The sequence below is a fragment of the Trachinotus anak genome, unplaced genomic scaffold, assembly GCF_046630095.1.
Source record: "Trachinotus anak isolate AG129_WGS33_773 ecotype Australia unplaced genomic scaffold, CSIRO_AGI_Tana_v1 ptg000032l, whole genome shotgun sequence".
Classification (NCBI taxonomy): domain Eukaryota; kingdom Metazoa; phylum Chordata; class Actinopteri; order Carangiformes; family Carangidae; genus Trachinotus; species Trachinotus anak.
Window position 1 is genome coordinate 25,262,791 of NW_027273883.1, and position 20,716 is coordinate 25,283,506.

At 40.0% G+C, this 20,716-nt stretch overlaps 2 protein-coding genes across 3 annotated transcripts; both read right to left on the bottom strand.

The window, feature by feature from the left end:
• Positions 1–190: 190 nt before the first annotated feature.
• cep76 (centrosomal protein 76) lies at positions 191–11,262 on the bottom strand. Of its 2 annotated transcripts, none has more exons than XM_071469478.1 (13): positions 11,015–11,262; positions 10,561–10,716; positions 10,307–10,391; positions 9,478–9,702; positions 9,101–9,286; positions 7,181–7,278; positions 6,828–6,956; positions 6,314–6,505; positions 3,272–3,438; positions 2,328–2,487; positions 1,917–2,090; positions 1,365–1,582; positions 191–586 (listed from the first exon to the last, which is right to left on the bottom strand). In XM_071469478.1, exons 1-13 carry the CDS (start codon positions 11,075–11,077, stop codon positions 448–450), a joined length of 1,992 nt encoding a protein of 663 aa, XP_071325579.1. In that variant the 5' UTR covers positions 11,078–11,262; the 3' UTR covers positions 191–447. The 2 variants fall into 2 exon arrangements, with proteins under 2 accessions (XP_071325579.1, XP_071325580.1); XM_071469479.1 differs by lacking the exon at positions 191–586 and adding an exon at positions 1,192–1,266.
• Positions 11,263–12,448: 1,186 nt separating this feature from the next.
• On the bottom strand, positions 12,449–19,695 carry ptpn2a (protein tyrosine phosphatase non-receptor type 2a). Its single transcript, XM_071469480.1, has 9 exons — positions 19,472–19,695; positions 18,229–18,319; positions 18,027–18,127; positions 17,755–17,853; positions 16,754–16,891; positions 16,238–16,447; positions 15,431–15,595; positions 14,413–14,609; positions 12,449–14,126 (listed from the first exon to the last, which is right to left on the bottom strand). Exons 1-9 carry the CDS (start codon positions 19,529–19,531, stop codon positions 13,937–13,939), a joined length of 1,251 nt encoding a protein of 416 aa, XP_071325581.1. The 5' UTR covers positions 19,532–19,695; the 3' UTR covers positions 12,449–13,936.
• Positions 19,696–20,716: the final 1,021 nt, after the last annotated feature.

A 20,716-nucleotide genomic window follows, 5' to 3' on the forward strand; every position in this document is an offset into this window, starting at 1 on the left:
CCAAGACATTTGCTAAATACTATAATATCCCCTGCATTTTCTAAAATTATTCAGACCAGTTTTTAACATTTAAAGCGTAAACTTTCATGCAATAAAAAAATGTTGCTGTTAATATTCCTGATAGCAAAAAAAAGAATAGAGATTGTCTACTGGAAAATGTCTTCAATAAGCTTTTTAAAAAGAACAAAGTAAGATTAACAAAATTCCATTTATTTTAAAAAATTGATAGACAAGTCTGTACAAATGATGAGTCTGCCAGACTACAAAATAAAGGCCTCGAGAAAGAAGCCACAAACATCTGTTAAAATGTCTTTATCACTAAAAACAACTTAATTCAAATGTATGTAAGCAGGTATTCTAATGCAATGTGCATTCACAAATCTATATAAAATACACCTGCGAATGTGCAACATCAGCTGGGAGGTTTGGGCACCATCTCTCCATAGCTCAGAGAACAGAACGATATTTACATGCAAACATGAGCCACACTGCACAGGTATTCTCTGGATACACAAACACCCGGACACGGACCGCCAGCCTCACATGGTCGCCACGACAACAAACTATTTCCTGGCAGAATGGAGACCTGCACAGAAAGTGACAAACGACACAGAGCAAGAAATATGAAGCGCTACAAAGTCTTTGACAAAATAATAATTTAAAAAAATTATAATAACAAACATAAGGAAGGAAGATTCTTTTTACCTAAAGGCAAAGCTTGTACTTTAGACAAACTAAAACTCAAAACTGATGGCTGTGTGTTCATGAACCCTTACAGGGATTACAGATAAACTATATAGTTACACACAATAAAGAAGGAGATGTATGGTGTGACTTTTGAGCCAGATTTCAACTATGGTGTTACTCTTATGTAACCTGCCACAGGTCAAGACACTGCATGTTCATTCCAGGGGAATTTGCAGCAGAGATACCGAATGGTGTTGAAAGTAGACATGTGAGGATGTGTTTATGTACTGTTGCTTTGTGCTGGTCTAATAATGCAAACAGCTACAAAAACTGACACATTCTTTGGACCCTGTAGAGAGATCCCCCTCTCTCTTACACCCTCTACATCATTTTTTCACTGCTCTTTCATAGTAACACTATTAAAATGTTCAGTTCTTGTTTTGAGGAACTTTCCAGCCATGTCTGCTCTAGCAGCACATCTGGAATGGATGCAACAAAACATACAAACCTGAAGCTGCATTGAGTAGATGGTTTTATTTGGAGCATATGGCTGCAGGACTCTGGGATACAATGACCTGCCTGCCAACATGAAGTTTATCCCCTCAATAACTGGTCAAAGGATTTTATGACCACACACTTACGCTGCTTCCCATAGTATATTCAAAAATGTATCTTACCTGAGGCAGGTGGCAAAGGCTCTACGAGCATTGCGGTGTAAGAAGTGTATGGGGAAGCCTTTAAAGGTGTGTCCGTCTGGCACTGCCCTCCTCACTGCGTCCTGGAACTCCTCATTGCCACAGGACACACCGGTACAGCGCTCCAGCTCATAGGCTGATAAGGCAGAGGACAGCAGGTAGGACAGGTGGTCGTCCCAGACTGTTGCCAGCTCCAGATCCTGCAGGAGAGAGCAGCACAGAGCCCACTGTGGTTAGTAATTCTTCCATTGCAGATTGAGACACAACACCTACCCTGTAATCTTCCAATATTAAGTAAGTATGTAGTAGTGTTGCATTCAATTAAGGGTAAATTACTTAAAAATTAATATGCAATTCTGAACAATATCATATGATCTTAGTTAAACTTCGTCAAATTTTGACACATTTTTTCTGAAATGGGACACTGGGGAGGTTACATGAACATGTCCTGTCATTAGCTTCCCAAGCACAGCACAGTGCAGCACAGGTGATATATATATCAGCTTCAAATGTCCATATCCAGCAGTGTTTTACCTTCCTGTGCTCTGAAACCAGGTAGCGCATCTCCAGCTCCAGCTGGTTGCTGGATGCAGCAGGATCCAGAGAGGGGGCACAGAGTGGAGGCAAAAGGGGCAAAGAGGTTGTTGAGCCAGGGGCACAAACAGACTTCAGAGCCTCCTCACTCATGGCCTTCCACCGAGACTGATTCTGAAGGAGAAAAAGGAGGGAAAGACAGGCATATGTTTGCCCACCACTGATCTGATATAAGCAGCATCAATGATGAAACTAATTTCACCAAACCCATACCAATGAAACAAATGTGAACAGCACAATGATATTTCAGTGGCACTTTCTTCACACTAAACACAACAATAGACCATGATATATATGAGAGTGGTGTTTCCCACTGGTGGCAGGGGTAACTAATAGATGCCATGCTCCTACCTGGAAGTCAAAGACACAAAGCTCCACAGCATCGGACGGTTGGCAATTGGCCAGGAAGGTCTGGTGGTTGAAGACACAGCCCACAGTGCGGTAAGGGGACGAAGGTTTGGGCTGGGGAGCCAGGGCTGGGGCATCTGGGTCTATCGCCTTGTGGAGGTATCTGGCCACACATATGGAACATGAGGCACAAACTTACTGACTAAATGGTTTGCATGATTAAAATGGAACATGATGCACAATTTCAATTGCATCTTTTCAAAATTCTGCTGTATAAACAGATTCAAATGAAAGTACAACAATGAAATATTTAAAAACCTAACAAAGGTCAAAATTTATTAGAAAAAAAACTCAAAACTGTAAAATGTAGACAAAAATGCTTCCGAGATGAAAAGCTCTCAACAACATAAATATATATAAACACAAACACACATTAGAAAATAGACAAACCCAATACATCAAACAATAAACACAATTTCTATTGCTAACTGTAACAAACTCATTCTATATGAAATCAGGTCTTTTTTTGCTAATTAATAATTAATGGACAAAATCCCAGAACTGGATTAAAACCAGAATATAAGCAATTGTTCCTTGGCCCAAAGCCTGGCCACCAAATTCCATGAAAATCCATTCATTGGATTCTGAGATCTCCTGCTGACAAGCACACTAAGAATGTCTCTAAAGTAAAAACAAAAAACCCTGTTCAAATGATTTCTTTTGGCTACAGCAGTTAGAGGGAAACTGTTGTAAATCTGGAGGGAGATTTCCCCAAAAATGCACACACGTCTGTATATGAAACATGGCTTTTCTCCCTCTTCAATGTTAAAAGTACCCACATCTATAACATGCCGCTTTACTACACATGACCAACATGTTCTAACTACTTTGAGAGCGTCACTGTGGGACAGGGGAGAGGTAACTGTAGAATAAGAAAAAAGTCTGACCTGTGTGCTGTCAGGCTCTCCCAGAAGGTAATGCTGCCATCAGTGCCGCGGGTCAGGACCCAGGTGTGTGGCACTCCCTTGGCTTTGGTGCCCACACACACATATGCATCCAGGCCAAAGCCCAGCAGGAGGCTGCACAGCAGGGTGGCGTGGTCTTCACAGTCCCCCTGGGGAAGACACACAGTGCTCAGCTCCTCGTCAAAGGTGTGGAAACTAAAGTATGTTAACCATGTTTAAAATTGTCTTTACATTAATCGAGACTGATACACCTATACTTAACCCTTATACTTTAAATTACACCTTTGTCAGTTGCACTTTCGAGAGCAACAGGATTATTTTGTGGTTCACTTTAGGTCATGCACCTCTGAAGCTCCAAAGTTGCAACAGATTCTTTTAATCCTGGTCAAACCTCTTAAAGCAATTAGCCTCTTGAGCTCTCTCCATTCAATGAGTTCCAGCTGAACACTCCAAAATCTTGTGAGTGAACCTTGGAGCTTATATTATTTTGTTACATACTCTGTTCCAAAAGGTCAAGATTTATCTTCCAAGCTCAATGAGGATCTTTGTTTTTCTTGGAAGCAGAGCACAGAGCAATAATGTATGATGCAATATTAAAATCTTGAAATATTACAGATATTACAACTTTTATCTCAAAATATCTTGACTTACTCTTAAAATATTAAAGTTTTTTTTCTTGAAATACTGCAACTCTTACCTTAGATAGATATTAGATATTAGAAGATATTATGACTTATCTGGAGATATCGTGACTGTTATTTCAAGTGTTATGACTTTAATCCTCAAACACTAAAACTTTTATCATTTATCAACATTAAAATATTACAAATGTAATCTCTAAATATTACAATTTTTCCTGGAAAGATTATGACTTGTGTATCAAGATAGTACTAGTTTATAAAGTCATTTTTGGGACAAAATTATAATTTACACTGTGACGGCGCAGTGAGTTGTTCTCAGTGCATTGTTTGCCTTTCTCAGAAGTGTTGAAGAGGCCTGAACTGAGCAAGAGACTCCTCCCACTGCTGCCTCTGCTGATGTGTGATGGCTCGAGCTACAGGCAAGTCAGAATGATAGATGTTCCCCAGAAGTGCTAATATGGACGGCAGCATCAGAACAGGCTGGGGACTGATGAGGCTAAATTAATTTTCCCCGGAATGAAACTCATAAATCACAGCTGACAAGGGCCACTTTGTAGGAGTGGTGTCTTGTCTATCTTGCCAGCCACTCACAGAGGAGAGGCAGGAAACATTTATCCTGTGGTGGTCTGGGAAATTCCGTGCTATTTATTTGGGGGATGAAAATGCATCGGTCAGTCACCTTGGAATGAATCCTTCTTACTTGGAAATGACACAATCAGCTGTACTCAGAAACGGAGTCAGTGCACATGCTGCTGAACCACGTTTATGTGACACTTCCTGAACAAAAGCTTCCTCGTGACATTAATTCATAACATACTTGATGGTCAGTTGGGTCAGACTGAGGTTATATAGTTCTGGGGGTGATATAAGAGAGATATCTAGCTGTGCATCTATGACACAGGGGTGTGGTTATATGTCAAATTTAAATAGGGGTTTAAATGGTTAAGTATGAAACAATACAGTCTATTTGTAATTTCAGGTTTAACCACACCACAAACCCCCAGGTCACTGATAGGGATTGTATTATTCAAACCATGCATCTATGTTGTGAATGTGATTTTATGATTAAATTCCTACTTGAGCAACGTTCTGGACTCTTTGTTTAAGTAACGTCTTCATTACCGCTGGATGTTTTTGTCATGACTGTCATGACCCTATCATGCAATCATGCTCTTCGTCAATAAATATGAATCTGAAATGAAAGTGGGAAACCGATGTGCTACATGGTTATAGTGTCATATTAGACAATTATTTTTCTTAGACAAGATTCTAGCACGCTGCAGTGGAGCAACTCAGGAGAGGCTGGGAAGCAATCCAAGAATAGGTCTCAGTGTTGGTTGGAAAAACTCACAGGTCATGGCCTGTGATGAGATCAGTGGAGACATCGTCAGGCTGGATTTTATTCATCTGTGTTTGACCAGAGAAAATATTATAGTACGTGTGGTGTGGATGAAAATTTATGACCTGATGTAAACGACAGGAAAGATACGGAGACTGTCCAAAATGGTTTTTCTAATTTAATACTCAGTTTTGTTTATCTCCACTTAATGACTACAAGTTAACAAACTAAATGATTTGAGGCACTGTGTTAGAGAGTTACAGTTGCAGTATGTGATTGTGATGATTGTGTGAAGGGCTTTGAGAACACAACACATGCTATTTTTGAAATGGAAAAAACTGAGTTTAAGTCATTTGTCTATTAAGTCTATTGATGATAATAATGATAATGAAATAGTTCAAACGAAGACTGACGTTAATATCCTGTTATCTCCATCTGTCATAAACAACGTACAAACATATGTGCTCCATCGAAGTAATATTATCGTCTTTGGAAAAGATTTATTCATTAGCAGTACAGCACTTTTAGATTTGTTCAAACCATTTATACAGAGCAAAGCAAAGATTATTGTAGAAGTAACAAAAAGACTATTAAAGAGATGCCAAATGGAGAGTTTGGATGATTGCCCTGTACTTACTCAAAGACAGTAAATCACAAACAAGATAGTAAATCACAAAAAGCAATAACAAAGCTGACACTTCCTGAAACATCTAACTCGACTGGTCAGAAAACACATGGTGTAACCAGAACCAATAAAGATAAAAATAAAGATGTCTTCCACATCCTTTGATATATGGGATTTATTTCTAATGTGTGAATAGATATATAGTAAATAAATGTTCCTGTGGATCTGAATGTTAAGTCAAAGACTCAGCTAGGTGAATGATGACATTTTACAAACTCAAGATTTATTTCCATTTAATACAACTAATGAAACATGAACCACTTCATGAGAAACAGTGGAACTGCCAGTTTATCCACCTCTGACAGTAAGGATCTATAAATACAGTAAGTGCATTGTCTTCTGAGGCCTGTTCTCCTTACCTTCCCTCTGCACAGGAAAGCCATTAATGTGCACCACTGCTCCTGCTTGCCTCCTCCTCCTCCCACCACCGGGGCTTTCTCGTTGGCCAGCAGGCTGACGAAACGGGCCGCCTGTCGAGGACTCTCCAGCAGCCGGCCAGCCCGGAGGACCCGCACATAGGAACACACTGGTCTACTGATGCCATTCTCATCCTGCATAATGCACAGACACACACCCAGAGGTAAAGAGACAGCGGGGAGCTAAATATGAATTTGAGGAGTTCAGGATTCAATAACCCTTAAACTGGTTATGAATATGACAAGTCCTCCTCCATTAACACACTAAACCAGTGCATCAGTGGCAAACTGCAGATAAAATTAGGTTGCTCTGAGGAACTCCCTCACCAGTGTCTGTGTATACATGTAACACTACCCTATTCACTCCATAGGTTTATTGTGAACCTGCCTGGATTTGGGAAAATGTCCTGAAAATGGAGCAAACAATGTGACATAAAGGTTAAGATTTCAGACGAACCTGTGCAAATATCTTGACCATTTTGGATTGGTGTGATGGTCGAATCTCAAGGAATTCCCTCCACCACTGTTTGGCATAAACCAAGAAGAGCCTCTCCTTCTCTGCCGTCCTCTGCCGCTCCAGTGATTGCTGAATGAGAAACATACAGTGACGTCACATACTAATTATAGAGCTTTGATGTTTCTTGTTCAATGCTGCCTTCATATCAACTCTCGGGAATATCGATCCTTAACAGCATTCTGTTGTACTGATCCACTATTAGTTCACAGTGGTTTATTTTGCTCATGAATGATGAAGCAGATGAATAAACAGGAAACCAGCAGACAGAGGTGAAGAGAGTCCGGCGTGCTGACCTGTGTGCTGATGATATCGCTGCTCAGAGTCTCTGTGAGGGGAGGGTACAGCTCCAGACTGACTGTCAGAACACCTGCTGGGACTTTACATTCACTCCCTGATGACACGCACACACACACACAAACACACACACACGCATTTTAAAAAACATTATACTGCTAGCAGAGCCTTACTAATATTAATAGACAGACTTAACTGTTAATATTTCGCAGCAGTAATTCTCAGCCTGAGGGCTAGAACCACTCCATGGGGTCATAAGATCATTAACGAGACAAAATGAGAAGAAAAATACAGTTTTGCTCATTTTATAATTACTTTCCTCTGCTCTTTGCTTATCTCTTGTAAATACTGCAGACAGTTGCATCTTTTGGCCTCTAACAATTTTCAACATAATTCAATGAAGAAATCTCTTAGGTTGTACCAATGTTTTACAGCTTAACACGTTTAACCATTGTGAAGAAAAATATGTTTGACTGCAAAATGCTTTGAGTGTAGCCAGGAGGATCAGCTACCAACAGAATGTATCCCTTTACAGTTGTGCAGTTCAGATCAAAATAAAGGCCATGTTCAAAGATGGGTGTGGTCTGACCTGTAAGTACTGAGTTCTCATGTAATAACGTATTAATGACTACCGAGTACTCACGGGTCAGAAAGTCATCATGTTGAGGGGCGTCTCAGCCGGTGTGATCTCATCGCAGGATGGCCTCGAGTCCGCTTTTTTTTTTAGGTTTTTTTTTTTTTTTTAAAAGATTAAAGACTAAGCTGAGGGTGTCACGCTTGTAAATTACCAGCGACCTTAAAAGATGCTGGAGCTTTTCCTGTCAGACTTTTTGATTTATGTGTAAGGATTATTTTTGACTATGAAACCAGTTTTGATTCAGTGTGAGTTCCCATGATTTTCCTGAGATTCATACTCTGTGTTTTCTCCTCTGTAACTCCCTCTTGGAGCCTCAGACTGCAGAAAATGATTTCACCACACAGACCATATACTTAATTTACAGTTTTACAGATGACTGTAAATGAAGCTCTTAATCTCTACAGTTGAGAGCTAAGAACAACAAATGTAGTTGATTGGTAGCATTGTTGCTTATTGTGTCATACACTAACACAGTACAGGCACAGTAAAAACAGCAAAATAGGAAATTTATAGTGTAATTCAGACACAAGACAGATGTGTCAACAAACATTTTGTAAACAAAATCATCCCAATTACACAGCCTCAGATGCACCAGATGACACAAGCTGTTCCCTTGTAGAATGACTTTACAACTTTTTTGACCAACAGTGCAACAGTATTAAAACAGCAGCTGGTCACTTATATACATGTGATTTTATTGGTACAGAATACCATACCGTGTGCACAGCTGCATTCAGGTACATTAGCTGCACAATCAGGAAAGTTTCATGTCTCACTGCAATGAAAGGCTTTATTTGTTATTAGATTTAGGTGAAGCCCATTTAATGTTTTATTGCTTATTGTATGAAAATTTAAGGGTTTTACTTTTTAGTAAATCATCTCACATCTGATCAGTTGTTCTGGTTGACTAATTACAAAAACTTGACTTGCGTTTTAAGAAGGGGGCGTTTTGTGGCAGCTTTTATTGGTGAAGCTTGAAAGAAGAGAAAAAGTGTTTTTTGTTTCCAGTGTGGTGTAATCCAACCCAATGTTATATCGCAGAAGTTTTATTTTCTAATAAATATTGTTTTACCACTGCAGCTGTTTTTTTGCTCCCTTCTATGTCCATCTGCACTGGGCATTGGTTTGCTGAGCCACTATAGACAACTTTACCAATGAACTGCATTCACTACTCTTATCTCTCAACTGTAGCAATGATACATTAAAAATAGTCAAATAAAATGTGTAATTCAGGAATCAGCATCACTCTTGTAATTAGTGCAGCAGAATCACTCCTCCTCACCAACTCCCATCAGCTCTACAGCAAAGCAGGTCTTTCCACTAGGCGAGCTGAGGACTGTCCTCCAGTCCAGGAAGTACGATGAGACCAGCGTTGTGTCACTGGAGGTGTCTGTCTTGATCATAACCAAGTGAACTGGGTCACACATAGACAGCATGGTGGTCACATCTGCCATTTTACTGCCCTCTCCTGCAGTGCCAAAAGCAATGACATGCATAGGTGGGTTAAAAGCAGAGGTTTGCAACACTTTCAAAATAATATACGTCTAGCAAACGTGAGAAAAGTGAAAAACTCAGTGTAGATAATGTCTAAATCAACGTGATACAACAGTGTATATCACTGGAAGCTGACTGACACCAATGTTGCAGATTTATAAGTACCTATGCCGTCTCTGTGAATCTCTAAGAGGAAGCCCTCTTCCAGGTTGGGTTCACAGGCACAGGGCACTGGCTTTGAGCGAAACCTCTGGTTGCGGAAGTGCAAGTAGAGTGTGAACGTAGAGCACACCTGACCAGGTAAAGGCTCCGGCTCCTGGAGGTGCTCCAGGAAGGCCTTACCTCCAAGCACTTGGAGATACAGGCACCGCCTTGATGGGTCAATACTAGCTGAGAGACAGAAAAGAATGTCTTCACTTCACTGTTCAAACAGTAACAAGGATATTAATCCATTTTGTAGCTAGCACGTTCAAAACTATAGGGAGGTGTACTCAACTGCACAACACAAGAAAATACTTGCAAAGAGGCAGAAGCACTTCGACATTTATCCAGCACAGACTTTGTTCCAAATATAACTTAAAGAATAAATCAAAATACATTATATAAAGACAGTAAGTGTCAAAAGAACAACTACAGAATTCAATATAGAATATATAACAACGCTCATGTGTTCACTTTGACAGGATATTCTGAATTTTCTACTTTCAAACTGTACTACATTTTACAATTCCAGGGGCCTATTTGTTTGTTCACCTACTTTTGTAGATTTGTATTATTTATGTGCACCCATATAGGGTTTCGCTGTTTGAAGTTTGAAGTTTTACAATTTTTTTTAAGGCTCTGAAGAAGGCAGGCTCATGTCAAAAGGTCAGCTCATGGAATAAAGTCTGTCAAAGTGCTCCTGCCTCTTTGCAACTATTTTTGCTTGGCTGCCCAGAAGTACTAAAATTAAATAGGGCATGCAAGTTAGTAAATAGTAAATGATGTTTCTTACATTTCTTCAGATGAGTAACGTCTTTATCAACAAAGTGAGTAGCAGGCTTCGGGGGTGATCTTGTTTCTGCATCTGTGGCTGCTTCCTATCCAACATGACATAAGTACAGAAGATTCAGTGGGTGACTGAATTGATACATTGGAAAAACTGTTATCTGGATCTAGGTTCAAATTAGTATTTGCTTTTGACATTCAGCTGGGAAAGCTCTATTTCAATTTTGAATCAGCTGAATTGTAGTTAATTGCCTGGTCCACCTGGGTAAAGTGTAGGTCCTTCATCACATCATCTATGATGCCCCTGCACTGCAAAGCACGAAGAAAATCTGCCTCAGACAGCGATCGATGTGCTGGGCCTTGATCATCCCTCACAGTGTCAGCCAGCACCTCCCGGATCTTCCCATGGATATCCATCTGACCAAGCAAAGAAAACTGAATTAACACCTCATTTCCATTTATGCTACAAAGGCTACATTATTGGCACAGAACTTATTAAACGTGGTTTATTGGTGCTTTGTATTAAAAATATGACACAACGTGTGTGACCTTTTGTCAAAAAGCAAACAGATGTTATTTCGCTAGAGGCTTACTCCTTTCAAGACACAAAATACACGTAACATTTAAACTATTACAGCATTACAGTACGGAACAGAAAGGTTTTAATAACGCCAACAGGTACAGAAATAAAAGCTGGCTTCTCCAGTTTGCTCACCTTGCGCAGATGGTTGTGAATGATTTGCTTCAGCTCTGAAGCTTTCTCTGGAGGCAGAGACATTGCAGCTGATGAGCTTCAACCTTAAACACCTAGCGATACGGTACCACACAATAATCAACTGTGTTTGTCCTGGTTTAGCTATGTTTGATACGTGTAGTCGTTTGTCATTTGTAACACACTATACAGTCTATGGTAACACAACAACATTTCTAATCCTGACAGTCACAACTGCCTGTTCAAACTGTGGCGGAAAAGCGAGCCTGAAGGCGGCTGTACTGGTGCCTGATAACGTCTGTGGGCAAACCCGGTTCCTCAGCAAGCCTGCTCCGGGACAAGGGAACACACGTCGAGCGGACTATCACTGAGGAGATACTTCAACCTAGGGGACACACCTTTTACTTTTACTTAATTTTGGTTGAAGGAATAATTGCTATTTTTATTCAGGAATTGCATTGGCTACCCTAATTGTCGTCAACATTCGATTTGCAACAACAAAAAAAGATCCTCTCTACAGCACAGGACCCTTTTGTAGTTCGATTTCGTGTTTGGGTCAATGGGCACCCAACCAAAGACACTTTACACAGCACATACACCGTAGGTACTCTGCACGGTCCCTGACCCGAGCGTCCAGCGACCCCCTCCGCGGTGACACTTCCATCTTAGACCATCTGACTGCGCCCGCTCCACTCCGAGCCTTTGCTGTCAAATCAGCCAGTGTTGCACTACAAAGACAGTTAGATGTTTCCCGTCTCATTCTTCAACTGAAATATAGCATTTCTCTAAGTAGTCTTTCTGTACTATTCAGACAAGAGGAAAAAATCTGCGTTGTTCCTTTTCTTGGCACGGTTAACCTCAACCGACCAACACTGCACTTCATCTAGCCCTGTGTTCATTGTGTGCTGGAACTCATGTCCACAGCTGAGAATAACGCGTCCATTATTTACTGTATTCCAATTTCACATTGGCTCCTTTTAGCTCCGTGATAAGTCGATGTTAAGGGGATAACCCCGCATCTCGCGGGTAGCCCTGTCTCAGGTCAGGGGTCAGGGGGCCCCAGGCTACAGCCGCGGTTTGGACTGTGCTCATGTGAAAACTTCTGTGGCCTGAACCAGAGGGAGATATTAGCCCCAGGCTAAGTGCTGTGTGAGTAGCATATTTTAGTGGGCAGCTTCATACAACAGGTGTTTCCTCTAATACATACACCAGTGCCATCCCACAGACATGAGAAAATACAATTACTTAAGTAGTCAATATGAACAAGACGTCTTCTCGAAATACTGGATCAATACCTGGAATCCACCTCTAGTCTGGCTGTGGGTGGAGACAGTAGCTCTGCTTTACTGACACCGATTAAAGAAAAAACACAAGCAGACAAGCAGGGTTAAGTAAAAAAAAAAAAGATGAATGTTTTATTTTAATCAGTATTTCATGTTTTGTTTTTTGTTTTTTTTCAAAACACCATCTATCATGTTCTCACTGCAGCTCAGCAATGTATAAAACTCCCCTGAAATCTTATGTGGAAACAAGAATGAATGGAATGTTATGGTCAAACATAGCCTATCTTTTCTGGGTTAAATGAGTAAAAGCCATGTCCAACAGTGGTAACCAGCCAATCACTAACATGTCATTTCATGTCAGGAGTCAATACATGCTAATTCACATTTGATGTGCAATCAACTCTGATACAATTTATTTTATCACACCTCCAGTTACAATAAATCGATCAATGTAATATTACTCATGTTGTGTGGGAAACAGCTCATGTGAACCTTTTTCGTCACTGATCATGCTCTGAAACCTTGGAGCACACCTTTTTCCATTTAACTCACTTCAAGGCACATTAAAGCTATCTCAAACCAGAAAACAAGCAGGTACAGACACGTCTGCTATCACTCCAGGTGCCCTGCTCCATCTTCTAAATTGCACTACTGTAGCTTTAGATTGTTCCCAGTCCACTGAAAACCAATTTGGTGATACTATGGGTTCAAATTAAAAAGTCATATGCAATGCAAAGGTGACTAGTATTATTTTGTAATTCAGGTGTCAGTTATTTCAAAGCTCCAACAGAACATACATTCCACATAAAGGGAGTACAATTAGACAGCTTGCCTGGCTGGTATTTTAATAAAAATGGACAGCTTTCCTTTGGTTTCCTAAAGTGGGATAACCTGAACACACATGAACCCATCCAGTGGGTGAATAAACACATTAAGCTGTGAGGGACCTCACAGCCTCTATGATCCATGTGACAACCAAAACCTATGGAAAACATGTGCTTATTTAACAGAAAATTAAAGATTAACATTCCAGCAGAGTTTGAAACATATTAGGATGCCCTGCTAAATGTGAATGGAAGAACAAGTGGTGCTCGGGTAAACCTTAAATGCATGCATGAAATGCAAATTTCATTACAGAAAAACAAACAAAAAAATCCCATAGCTGACCTGTGGAATCTTCCTACATATCTATGGTAGGATGGCAGGATGGACAGTCACAACACACATCCTTTTGAAATGCAATATGTAAAACATGTCCACAGATTATCAACACACACCTGACCATTACAAATAAAGAATGCAAAAATAAACCTGTCAGAATATTTTTTTTCATTGTACTGCACCTTTAGTAAGTTTCTTTCAAAGCCATTTGCTATGATACAGTACATTCATCAACAGTGACAAGAAGGATAGGGAAATTAAATCATCGTGCTGGCACCAAGATCCTGAGATGTTACTATTTTTGTTAAGATCTTACATGAAAAATATACACACCCATTTGATCTAGCGCTCCTGCATTTTGACCTTTAAGAAATAAATACCCTCAGTTATGAACATCTTATCATCTAAATCTGCTAAGGGAAGTACCTAAACCCAGGTACTGGTGCAAAGTAAGAGTCAGTTGTAAGGGACCCAGAGTGTTTCACTGGGAGTACATCCAGCAAATGAGCAGGCCAACGGCCAAAGCTGCCCCAGCACCAACATTGAGCAGGACGGGCCTCCAGTACAGCCACTTCTCTCGTTTCCTCTCTGAGTCGGTCAGTCTCCGTTTCATCTGCTGGACCTTCTGTGCAGTGCTTGCAATCCTCTCCTCACGGTGTCGCTTTCTAACACTGAAATAAGAATCAGTTTAAAGGGAAGCAGTCAGAAAACAACAGTGTGAAAAACACAGCAGTATCATTCACAATGCCACCACTCTGACATGTCTGAGGTCTAAAAGTAATGGAATTTTAGAACAGAGATGGGAATTAAGGTATTAAACTGAGCTTAGATAGTAAGATGGTACTCACCGAGTAGTCCAAAGCAACTAAAATGTTTTAATTTTTCAACAACTGTGTCTTTTCTTCACAGTGAACCTGACAAAATTGACTTTAAGAAGTTCTGAGATGTGTCACTTACTGCCCAGAGTGCTCATCCACATTGTGGTCGTGGCTGTCTGGCTCTGTAACCAGCAGGTGGTCTCCTGAGGAAGCCTGCAGATCCAGACAGGGTGCTGGCTGGCCGTTCGGCCTGCTGTCGTTGAGGTGAGGTCTTGGTGGAGGTGGTGGAGGGGGCAGATCTGGCTCCAAGGGGAGGGTAGACCTGGGTAGCACTCTCTGTTTGTTTTGTTAAAGGGGACAAGACACACAAACATGAAATTAAGTTCCCCCAGCTCCCAACTTCTGACAGAGAGAAGAAAAATTTAAATTTAAATTTAAAATTTAATCTGCTGACAGTGAAAAGCAATGAAAATATTTTTACTACCCAATACATTTCCTCTACACTTAACAATCCATCTTTTGATGACCACAATGGGTTTTCTTTTACACATTTTTAGTTCAGTCTCCCCTTCTGTTCCTGAGTTTCAGCACTGAATAATGGCTACAAGTGTTTGTGCAGAACATTATTATGTCACAGTGAAGCTGACCTTTGACCTTTTGGACATAAAATGTCATCATGTCATCATTTTATTTTATTACATATTCGCGTTAAAGCGTATCATAATTTGTGTATGAATTCTGGAGTTATGGCTAAAACATGTTTTGTGAGATTAGAGAGACCTTTGACCATCAAATTCTAATCAGTTCATCCTTAAGTCCAAGTGGACATTTGTGCCAGATGTAATGAAATTCCCTCCTGGCATTCCTGAGATATCACATTCACAATAATCAGACTGACATGAGGTCACAGTGACCTTTGACCACTAAAATCTAATCAGTTCATCCTTGAGGTTAAATGAATGCTTGTACCTAATTTGAAGACATTACCTTAAAGCGTTCCTGAAATATCGCATTCATGAGAATGGGACAGTTTAGATGTAACAGTGGCCTTGACCTTTGACCACCAACACCTAATTTGTTCATCCATGAGTCTAAGTAAATTTAAGCTCAGTTTGAAGAAATTCTCTAAAATCATTCCTGACAAGTGACTGAGCTACCTGTGCTGCTGAGCTGTCTGTCAGGATGAGCTTGGCTCCCTCGATGACAGCCATGTAGGAGAAGCGAAGCTGGTCGGGGGTCTGGATCAGGCCCATGCGGTATTCCCTCATGTCCAGTAGCACCTTCTGTATGTCCACTGATGATGGATTCTTCGACTTGTCCATCTGCAAAACAGATCAACGTGTATAGAATACAACTTAAAAGACCACACAGTTAAGCCTATGCTTTCACTAAATACTGAAAAAAAAACACACACACACACACAATTTTTATCAATCATTTACAATTATAGGGGAAGCAACTAATAAAAAAGCATCCATGTGAATTTTTGTGAAATTCAGGTCATGATAACATCAGTGAACTCATTTGTTTAGTTTCCCAACTGTTTACCTACAAAAGGATTTCTGTCTTAGCTTTCATTTATTTAAGACATCAGAACTTACAAATTAATAAAGTACTTTTCAATCTATCCAGGCCTGCATGGAAGAGTAGAAAGTTCAGAGTTATTCATTAGACATGGGGAAAAACTCATGAATGGCAAAAAAGACATTTCAAAGGTATTCAGTGACACCTGTCATTTCTGCTTCAATGCATACAATATTAAAACAGGCTTTATGCATTTTAGCAGAATATCAACATGCCACTTTTGCAGCTATCACCAAGTGTGATCACAACAGGAGCATCTCATCTTACTCTCCTGCCAAAACTTGAACCTCTTGAACAATGTTTTAACTCTATTTAATTTCAGGCAACATTTCCCTTCAATGATAACTGTATTTGGTAACATTCCTCCTTCCTGTCCTTACCAGCACAAGACAGGTGTCTACCAAGGCGAAGGTCCCTGAGCGTCCAATCCCAGCACTGCAGTGCACCACTGAGGGCCCATGCTCTGGACTCAGCGAGCCAAACTCCCGAACCTTGAAGAGGAAGTTGAGGAAGGAGGCGGGAGATTCCGGGACGCCAAAGTCAGGCCACGTGGTGTAGTGAAAGTGGTAGATCTCCCTTGACTCCTCAGTCTACGACAGAAAACATGTGATGTTGGCCATTATGAGGAATTGCATAGAATTCTGCGTGACTGGGGAGATTTGTCAGGAAAGCATCACACACACCATGAAATCACTGCATTTATCGTGTCCTTGCATTTAGACTGAGATGCTGGAAGAAAGGTTAAGTAATGTAACTGCAATAAAGCAATCAAAAGAAGTTATTTTAGTAATGGATTGCAATAAACAGACACATAGCAGTTTTCAGCATACTAAATACTGGACCACTCCAGATTCTTAAAAGGTTATGTTATCTAATAGTTTCCCTCCCATGCTCACCTTTGTGTTTCGCAGTTCTAGCACTCGGATTGTGTAATAAGATTGGTCCTCCTCTGAAAGTAGCCTGACGACGAACCCTGTGTCTGTGAAAGACATCTGTAGCTCTTCTGTGGTTGGCCAGTACTGTGCACACTTTTCCTGTTAAGACAGAATCAATGAAGTCAGTCTTGAATAGGAAGCCAAATGCTGTGAGCCCTCTGAAGGGTTTGGTGACTGAAGCATTTATCAATCTTTATCAACACCAAAATACCAGTACTAGTGTAAAGAAATGTTCTTTACATAAACAACACATCTAATAATTTTATTTATCCATTGGGTCATTACAGTCAACAGGTTTTGGGTAAGTTTGTAATGTGGCATTGTGAAAAAGTACAGCACGGTATGTTTGCAGGCATAAATTTAAGAAAACCAGCCTTCCATCATTAGTGTAGCATCTCTGATCAGATCCTCTTTGTACTGCAAGTTATATTTGACTTCAAAATTTTACCTCAAGAACAAGAAAGACTAATTTTCCGGTGAAACTGATGAACAGAACTCTCAATGGGATTTTAGTGTCGCAAATAAAACCAAGTTTAAAGGGACAGATCAACATTTTGGGAAAGATAGTTAAAGAAAATAAACATAGATTTATTTTCTTGTTGACACTGCAGACACTGTTCCCTTCAGACAGGGCCAAGCTAACTGTTTGCCCATTTCCAGTCTTAATGCTAAGCTAAGCTAACTGGCTGCTGGCTCAAGCTTCATATTAAATGGATACAAATCTCAGCAAATTAACATACTTCCCAAAACATCAAAGTATTCTTTCATATATTAAGAGATTTAGCTTCATTGGACCAATTCACTGGGGACAAATCAGCATAGAGAATAAATGCAAAATGCTCTGTGTTGTAGAAACATCTACAGCTAATGATCGTGTCTTTGTCTAAAACTTTTGTATAAAACAGACAAGAGGGAGATTGATGATGTGAATGAATGGTAATCAGGTGCCACAATCCACTCACAGATCCCTTTTCAATAACTCTGTTGAGCATTATAACAGCTTTGGAACACTGCTCCCAAACCATCAGCCAGAAATGACCACAGGTATTCCTCAAAGGCCCCTGTGGAAGAAAAAAGAAAGAAAGGCACATAGCAAAAAAAAAATCAAATTAATATCAAAGCTCAAAGAACAACAAAGTGAAATCCTGCACATTCTCCTTCAAATGGCCCACAGATTTCTTCTGTGTTTACTCATGTACATAGTGTCATTTACATTGCCTATACTCCACCATACCTGAGAAAGAATATAAGCTCTTTGGGCTTCCTCCATCATGACTAAACTTGCATTGATGTAGTCATTTTCAGAGTTTTCAAGTTTTACTCGACTGTGATCATCTGAATCCAGAAGGGAGATGACAGAGAAATTACAAATAACAAAAATGTCATTCACAATAATAAAAAATTACATTAACAACCTTATTTGTCATAAGACTCACATGGGCTGACATCTCTGTAGCGGTTCAAATTCCGATTCACTGGAAGTTTAGCCACTTTGTAAGGATATTCACTGGCTTGGTTACGGATCTCCTGTTGGAGACAAGAAGACGCGCGGAAAGTTAATGTGCATCTCTTTAAGTTGATTAATGCAGCAACATCAATGGAAGACATGTTGTTGACAAAAGGCATATGACATACACCTCCTGCCTGACAGGGGTGGTGGCAAGTAATACTGACAGCATTCATGTAAATATTACACAAAGAAATAAAAGGGCTCAAATACAGTATGTCATTTGTACTGTATTAATTGGAACTGTCATCTGTATTGCTCTGCTCTCATTTGTCAACCTGTTGTATTGTGCGCTGCCGTTTTTACTACGTATAGTTTCCAATGTTTTTAAGTGACAGCTCAACAGAAACAGTTTTACTGATAAAATAAAAGCGTGTTTAAAAAAAAAAAAAAAAAAAAAAAAAGATGTCAAATAGGCTCAACACTTCAGTAAACATGAGGACAAGATAAGCATTTCCACTTCTCATCATGTACAAATGTCACTCTGAATGGCTGTATTGTTTTAAATTTTAAGTGCTCCATCAGGATAATTTATCTGGCTACTTTAACAAGATAAATACTATCTCCTCACGTATAGACTGTTTATGCTGTGGCACCAGTATTTTAAGGTTGAGTGTCTCTCTATAACTTCCAATCAGGGTAACTTTAACTAAACATCTCCGGTTACATGCTACCCCGCAGCTACTAACTGCACATCACGGGCTCATTGTCAAAGTTAAACCGGAACTGCAATATTATAAACTATGTGATGTGCTCTCTTGGACCGCTGGTGGTAAAACACATGCGCTTTTCTCTGGAAGTCCTGATGAATTCTCAGAAACTGCGGCTGACGTCTGCTAGCGTCAGCAAGCATTAGCTAACCTCAACTGTGAACACTGTGCCGCTGCACGTTTTCTAGCTACAAGCTTTCTAGCTACGGAAGTCAGCGACCACTAGCGCGGATTTCTAATTTCCCATTCGTCTTCACCAAGTGCTAAGCAACAAATATATATGTATAAATAACCTTTAAACCACGTGTTGTAGTCTATACGTTAACACGGTTGAATGTGTCACCCTAAAAGTCACCAAATACTGGGATAAGTGTCTAGCGGGGCTAGCTATTAACTTAGCTAGCTAAGTAAGTTAGCAACCGATCGTCATAGAAACACGAGAGGCCCAGTGTCCGGACTTACATTGTAAAGGTTTTGCCATCTCCCGGACGAATCAATGTCTTCAAATTCTTGCTCCATCATATCGTAATTAGTGCCCCGAGACAGTTGCTGGACAGTCACACAGTGTTTGCAGCACCGTTCACCAAGTTACTCCTTTCTGTCAGCCATGTAAACAGCAGTCTGTGTAATCCTGGGGATCCCTGCGGGAAGTCTGCTGCTCCTGCACAATGCTGCATGCACTCTGACTGACTTGGGTTGCCAGTTATGTGTTTATCTCAACGTGCCACACGAAATAATTCCGGCCACTTACTGCTGTGTGGATGTTTATTTATATTTGTCGGCATTTTTTAAAGTACACAGAGTTTTAATTATGATAGCTCGTTAGTTGAAGCTAACCAAAATAATTTTTTATATAAATAATTTTTTGTTTTGATATAATACAGAAGGAAATAGAGTAACAAACAAATTAGCGTACAATACAAAATAAATATTTTAGAAACATGTTTGTTCCCACTCCTCCAGTGTATAAATGTTCGTTATTAGTGTCGATATAATTGAAGAATAAATATTTTACTAAACCTGGCAACCCCGGTGGCAGGGAAGTTGACCAAAAATGTAACATAACAATGTTACATCATTTTAATATGACAGCTATACGTGTTTATATTTATAATACAACAATCCCGTTGCTGTTCATTTAGACATGACAAGTTTCAACATGAACGTTATCACAAAGTACCTCAAAAGATGACTTACTTACAATTAGTGTAAATGCGCCCCTCTGTGGTGAAGATAGGTGCAGAAGTCAACAGGTAGCAGCAAGAGCAAGGAGCAGTTAGATGAGGAGTTATGTGTCAGTGGATGAGAATGACATGGATTGCTAAATTCTTCATTTTGTTTTATGGTCTGCAGTAGAATGCATAGCTTCTTTTCTCCGCAAGAACCTAAGCAAGTCACTCAAAAGGGGAGAGCACATCTGGAAGGGATGAGCTGGGGTATTAGTTATTTGGAGGATCTGGTAGGAGAGGAGATATCAACATTTATCAATACAATATGGAGCTTGAACATTTGCCAAAAGAAGAGAAACACTTGATTGCTGTCCCTTTATAAAAACCTAGTAAATAGCAAATGAATCTGGCTCTTATTGCCCAGTTTAACTTACAGCTGTATTATGTAAAATAATGGAATGCATGGAGACTAGTACATATACTGGAGAAACAGGGATATTTTAGCCCTAGATGGGGCTATATCATGTGTGGTTGATGG

What these genes read in the sequence shown, in the direction of transcription:
- cep76 (XM_071469478.1), bottom strand. Translation starts at nt 11,077, where the DNA reads ATGTCTCTGCCTCCAGAGAAAGCTTCAGAGCTGAAGCAAATCATTCAC. An exon ending in CGTTACTCATCTGAAGAAAT is followed by an intron (nt 9,703 to 10,306) that starts GTAAGAAACATC and finishes TCTGTCTCTCAG; the next exon opens with CTAGTATTGACCCATCAAGG. An exon ending in TGGTCAAGATATTTGCACAG is followed by an intron (nt 6,506 to 6,827) that starts GTTCGTCTGAAA and finishes TGCATTATGCAG; the next exon opens with GATGAGAATGGCATCAGTAG.
- ptpn2a (XM_071469480.1), bottom strand. Translation starts at nt 19,531, where the DNA reads ATGATGGAGCAAGAATTTGAAGACATTGATTCGTCCGGGAGATGGCAA. An exon ending in GATGGCAAAACCTTTACAAT is followed by an intron (nt 18,320 to 19,471) that starts GTAAGTCCGGAC and finishes TGTCTCCAACAG; the next exon opens with GAGATCCGTAACCAAGCCAG. An exon ending in GTGGATGAGCACTCTGGGCA is followed by an intron (nt 14,127 to 14,412) that starts GTAAGTGACACA and finishes TTCTTATTTCAG; the next exon opens with TGTTAGAAAGCGACACCGTG.